General features: G+C 45.2%; 1 protein-coding gene across 1 annotated transcript in view; it reads right to left on the bottom strand.

Moving 5' to 3' along the window:
- Positions 1–255: 255 nt before the first annotated feature.
- Positions 256–6,000, bottom strand: part of LRRC38 (leucine rich repeat containing 38) — a 52,109-nt gene continuing 46,364 nt past the window's right edge. The window contains exon 2 of the mRNA XM_029064373.2: positions 256–1,133. Within this exon, the coding sequence (XP_028920206.1) occupies positions 880–1,133 (254 nt within the window). The 3' untranslated portion in view covers positions 256–879. The remainder of the gene's footprint in view (positions 1,134–6,000) is intronic.

Raw genomic sequence — 6,000 nt, 5'->3', positions numbered from 1 at the left:
TTGCACTATATTCCACTTTATATTCCACTAATAATTGCACTTATTCCTTATATTCCTATCTTCCATTCTATGTATCATTCATTCTCCCAAAATGATTTCCCCCCCAAAGTAAAAAACCACTTTGGCCAATTTTTGGCTTTATCCCATGGATTCATTCCCAGATGAACATAGTTTCATTTATATTCCCTTCTAGGTTGTAAGCTCCCCTCTAGGCTGCAGGCTCATTGTGGACAGGGAATGTGTCTATCCACTCTATGCTGCACTCTGCCAAGCACTTGGTACAGTGCTCTGCTCTGCACTCAATAAATATGATTGATTGATTGATTCCCCATAAAACATTTGGAGTAGTAATTCAGCAGATCAATAGATTCATTCCTTGGGTGGTGGTGCTGATTTAAGAATGAGACGTTGTTCATCCCTGGGGTCCACTGTGGCCCTGAAAACCAACTGCTAATCAACTGTTGTCCATTGGGAAGCATTCTCCTACAGTCTGGGGAAGAGATAGCCACTGGCCACCTTGTAAGTTGGAATTTTGAGGAGTTGAGTCTCTTTGAGAGCACCTGAATGGTGCTAATGCCTCTTTAGACTTTCTTGTCCCTGCAAGAAAAAAATATTTTATCCAAAATCTTGTCAACTAGGTAATTCCCTCTACCCTTCCCTGCCCCTTTCCACCCACTACGTATGTCCACCATAAACCTTCACACCAATGACTCCAGAGAGACATAGACCCACATTTTAAAGACAGAAATGAAGCTGTTAATGTGTCCTTTGGGCTGGTTAGAGGCCTTCCTAAGGAAGCATTTCCCTCCCCATTCTCTAGCTGGCAGGACCAGTCACTGATTCTGAAACTCAGAACTAAAGAGAGGGAATGGAGTTGCCTCAGTCATCCTCCTCTTCATCCTCCTCCTCCTCATCCTTGTTGGGGGCACACCTCTGGAAGCACTGGACCACGGTAGCGAGGAAGAAGCTGGAGATGATGGCAGCAATTGACACCACGACCCCAGAGAAGATGATGATGAAAAGGTCTGTTAGCGAGAGGCTGAACTTGCATTCGCTGAAACTGGCCTCGGACAGCTCATGCAGAAATATTCTCCTGTTTTCCATAGGCAGTGAGCACTGGATTTCATTGAGTCCTGGGGAGGAAGCAAAGGGAGAGGATGGTTTAGATCCAGCCTGGCTTGGAGGAAGAATGGGACAGAGATCTAGAGAAGTCTTTCAATCATTGTTCAACCAGGGTCTCATGACCCACAAAATCCCAGATAAATATCAGTGCACTGACTAGGTCAGGGAGTCATCCACTCTTACAGGAAGAGTATGCTTGGAAGTGCTATTCAATCAATTAATCAATCAATCGATGTTATATATTGAGTGCTTACTGTGTGCAGAGCACTGTACTAAGCTCTGGGGAGAGAGCAACACGAAAGGGTAGGTATAGACAATCCCAGCCCATAAGGAGCTTTTAGACCAGTTGAGGGGAAGTTTAATGGATCAAAGGGGAAAAACCCTGCACTGTGACCAAGTGGAAAGAGTGCAGTCCTGGGAGTCAGAGGACCTGGGCTCTAATCCTAGCTCTGCAGTTTGCCTGCAGGATGACTTTAGGCAAGTCATTTACCTTCTCTGGCCACTAGTTTCCCCATCCCTCCCCTTTAGATTGTGTGCCCCATATGATCTATCTGATTATCTTATAGCACCCCATCACTTACTAAAGTGCTTGGCACATAATAAAGAGCATAACCAATGCCATAATTTTTATTACTTGAAGTTTGAACAAGCCCATTAGGGTGGTAGAAGCTATTGGGCCCAGGGGACTATTCCTGGCTTCTTGCTGGAGAAGTTCAACTCTGTTTTGACTCACTCCTTACATCAGATTATGCTTTAGTTAGTGATGGTCAATATTTGGTGAAATACTACATTACCTAGAAAGGGTTGTGCATCAAACAGGTCCTCAGCAAACCCTGACAACGATGGCATTTATGATGAAGAATTTCAAAACATCATTTTGTCATGGCTGGCTGTCTCTCCTTTTCCACAGCCTCCCGTGATAATAATAATAATAATAATAATGTTGGTATTTGTTAAGCGCTTACTATGTGCCGAGCACTGTTCTAAGCGCTGGGGTAGACACAGGGGAATCAGGTTGTCCCACGTGGGGCTCACAGTCTTAATCCCCATTTTACAGATGAGGGAACTGAGGCACAAAGAAGTGAAGTGACTTGCCCACAGTCACACAGCCGACAAGTGGCAGAGCTGGGATTCGAACTCATGAGCCCTGACTCCAAAGCCCGTGCTCTTTCCACTGAGCCACGCTGCTTCTCTAATAAGCAGATCTCTGATAAGATCTGCAGTGGCAGAGCTGTCTCTGAGGTGGTATGGAGTTGGAGAAAATCAACCTCAATCAGTTCCCAAAACATTTTTATGAGGTGAAATTGGTTCTCCATACTGAAATCCCCTCACTGCCACCCACTCCAGTGGGTCCACCAATGCTCGGCAGTGTTGCGTCTGGTTTGTAGTTTGGCATCTGGTCTGCAACTTTACTTCTAGTCTGCACTAGACTGGAAGCTCACTGTGGGCAGGGAATGTGTCTGCTTATTGTTATGTTGTACTCTTCCAAGCACTTAGTATGGTGCTCTGCACACAGTCAGCACTCAATAAATATGATTGAATGAATTGCATCTAGTCTGCACTATTACATCTGGGCATGTTGGCTTTCAAAGCACAGGACCCTGAAAGGTCATGCCAATCCTCTTAGGATACAAACAATCTCATGTAGCGTATAATTGTATACCACTAGTCTCTACATAATGGAAGAAGGGTCAGGCCTGGAAAATAGTTTTCAACTTTTATCCTGAGTGCAAGGAAATCCAAGTTCTCCTCCTCCAGACAGAGGAGCACCACCAGAATACTCTTCTAATCAGCCACAACTACATGAGCTGGACTTTGTTGTTCTGGACAAGGAGGTGGCCCATGCGCCATCCAGGAGCTGGAAGTGTGATGAATTGGACATGGCTCTGAATCCCATGAATGAGGTGAGGAAATTCGAGAAATGAATTTGAATGTCCTGAATGTGGCCACTGAACTCTGACACACAACCAACTTCCTCTGCTAATCAGCATGACGGCCAGAAAGGTCATTGGTCCTGGAAAGCTCTTGGCTCCAGGTTCTGTGGTGGTGAGTTGTGAACTAGGCTTTGAGCAGATGCCTGGTCTGGTGTTTTGTTTTGGTCATGGGAGAACTGCCCTGTTTTGGCATCACTTTGACTGGCCTCTTCTGGAGTTGAATTGGAGGTGGGGGTGATTCAGAAAATTTGGGGGCAATTCTGCTTACACAGCCCTGTTCTGAATTCCAGAAGAGGCCTTCTCTCATTAATCCCTCATTTCCTCTTCTTCCTATCCCTTCTGAATCACCCTGGCACTTGGTTGTTCACCATTTATTCACCCCTCCCACAGTCCCATAGCACTTAGGTACACATCCACAATTAATTTATTTATATTGATGTCCTTGTCCCCCTCTAGACTATAAGCTCCTTGTGGGCAAGGAACAAATCTACCAACTCTGTTATATTGTACTCTCCCAAGTGCTTAGTTTAGTGCTCTACACCCCTAAGTGTTCAATAAATAGGATCGACTGATTGTGGAAATCAAATTGTACTACTGTAGTAGCCATGAATTTCTCAGAGCAATATCATGTCTTCCCCCATTTCCTTTTCACTTTTGCTTCATGGTAATAATAATAATAATGATGATATTTTTAAGCGTTTACTATGTGCCAAGCACTGTTCTAAGCACTGGGGGGATACAAGGTAATTAGGTTGTCCATGGGGCACACGTCTAAAACTGAGCTCCTTATCTTCCCTCCCAAACCCTGTCCTCTCCCTGACTTCCCTGTCACTGTGGATGGCACAACCATCCTTCCCGTCTCACAGGCCTGCAACCTTGGTGTCGTCCTTGACTCAGCTCTCTCATTCACCCCACACATCCAATCCGTCACCAACACCTGCCTGTCTCACCTTCACAATATCACCAAGATCGGCCCTTTCCTCTCCATCCAAATGGCTATCGTGCTGGTACAAGCTCTCATAATATCCCGACTGGATTATTGTGTTAACCTCCTTTCGGATCTCCCTTCCTCCTGTCTCTCCCCACTCCAGTCTATTCTTCATTCCGTTGCCCAGATCATCTTCCTACAGAAACGCTCTGGGCATGTCACTCCCCTCCTCAAAAACCTCCAGTGGTTGCCTATCAACCTCGGCACGAAACAAAAGCTCCTCACTCTTAGCTTCATAGCTCTCCATCACCTTGCCCCCTCCTACCTCACCTCCCTTCTCTCTCTTTCTACTGCGCACCCTGTACACTCTGCTCCTCTGCCGCTCACCTCCTCACTGTCCCCCCGTTCACACCTATCCTGCCTTCGACCCCTGGCCCACATCCTACTGCTGTCCTGGAATGCCCTCCCTTCTCACGTCCGCCAAACTAACTCTCTTCCCCTCTTCAAAGCCCTACTGAGAGTACACCTCCTCCAAGAGGCCTTCCCAGACTGAGCCTCCCCTTTCCCCTTGGTCCTCCTCCCCTCTACCCCCTTCCCCTCCCCTCAGCACTGTGCTAATTTGTATATATTATTTATTACCCTATTTATTTTGTTAACGAGGTGCCCCTTGATTCTATTTATCTTGATGATACTGTCTTGTTTTTGTTTTGTTCTGTTTTGCTTTGCTGCCTCTCTCCCCCGTTTAGACTGTGAGCCTGTCACTGGGCAGGGATTGTCTCTATCTGTTGCTGAATTATACCTTCCAACCGCTTAGTACAGTGCTCCACACAGAGTAAGTGCTCAATAAATACTGCTGAATGAATGAATGGGGCTCCCAGTTTTGATTCCCATTTTACAGATGAGGTAACTGAAGCACAGAGAAGTTAAGTGACTTGCCTAAAGTCACACAGCTGGCAAGTGGCGGAGTCAGGATTAGAACCCATGACCTCTGACTCTCAAGCCCCTGCACTTTCCACCGAGCCACACTGCTCTCCACTTCATAAGAGTGTCTAGTGGGAAGAGCCTAAGACTGAGAACCAGGAGATATGAGATCTACTCCCTGATTAATTTGCTGTGTGGTCTTGGGCAAATTCTGCTCTTCTGTAAAATAGGGATAAAATATCTCCTTTCCTTAAATCTTAGATTGCTAACTCCATGTTGGGTAGGGACAGTGTCCAGTGTGATTATCCTGTTACCTACCCCATTGCTGAGCACAGGACTTGGCACTTAATAAGCACTTAATAAATACCATAATTGCTTTTATTATTTCAAGGTATTTGGAGCCCCTTAGAGCTCAAAAAATCCTAATGTTCATCTCAGTGTATGTAGATTTTGACCTAGATTCTCCACCAGGAAGACTCTGGTGCCCTTCTCTCAATAACCCTCTCAAAAGCCCAACCATGCAGTTATTAATCAATCAATCAATCATTAAAACAATGGTATTTACAGAATAGTTACTGTGTACAAAGCCCTGCATTCAGCTCTTGGGGAGTACAGTGGGCAAACTGAGGCATAGAGCAAGAAGCAGCATGGCTTAGTGGATAGAGTACAGACTGGAGTCAGAAGGACCTGGGTTCTAATCACAGGTCTGCCATTTGTTTGCAGTGTGACCTTGGGTAAATAACTTCACTTCTCTGTGCCTCAGTTACCTCATCTGTAAAATGTGGATTAAGACTGTCAGATCTGTGTGGGACAAGGACTGTGTCCAACCTGATTAACTTGTATCTACTCCAGCACTTAGTGCTTGGTATACAATAAGCGCTTAACAGATACCACAAAAAAAGTGACTTCAATCAATCAATGGTATTTATGAGTGCTTGCTGTGTGCAGAACACTATACTAAACACTTGGGAGAGTACAACAGAGTAAGACATGTTCCTTGCCTCACAGTCTAGAGGGGAAGACAGTCAATAATACAAATAAATAATTTATGGATATATATATACAAGTGTTGAAGGGTTGAGGGTGAGGTGACTA

This window comes from Ornithorhynchus anatinus, chromosome 5, assembly GCF_004115215.2.
Source record: "Ornithorhynchus anatinus isolate Pmale09 chromosome 5, mOrnAna1.pri.v4, whole genome shotgun sequence".
NCBI lineage: Eukaryota > Metazoa > Chordata > Mammalia > Monotremata > Ornithorhynchidae > Ornithorhynchus > Ornithorhynchus anatinus.
Note: the sequence above shows the minus strand (reverse complement) of the source record. Positions and strands in the feature narration are given on the sequence as shown.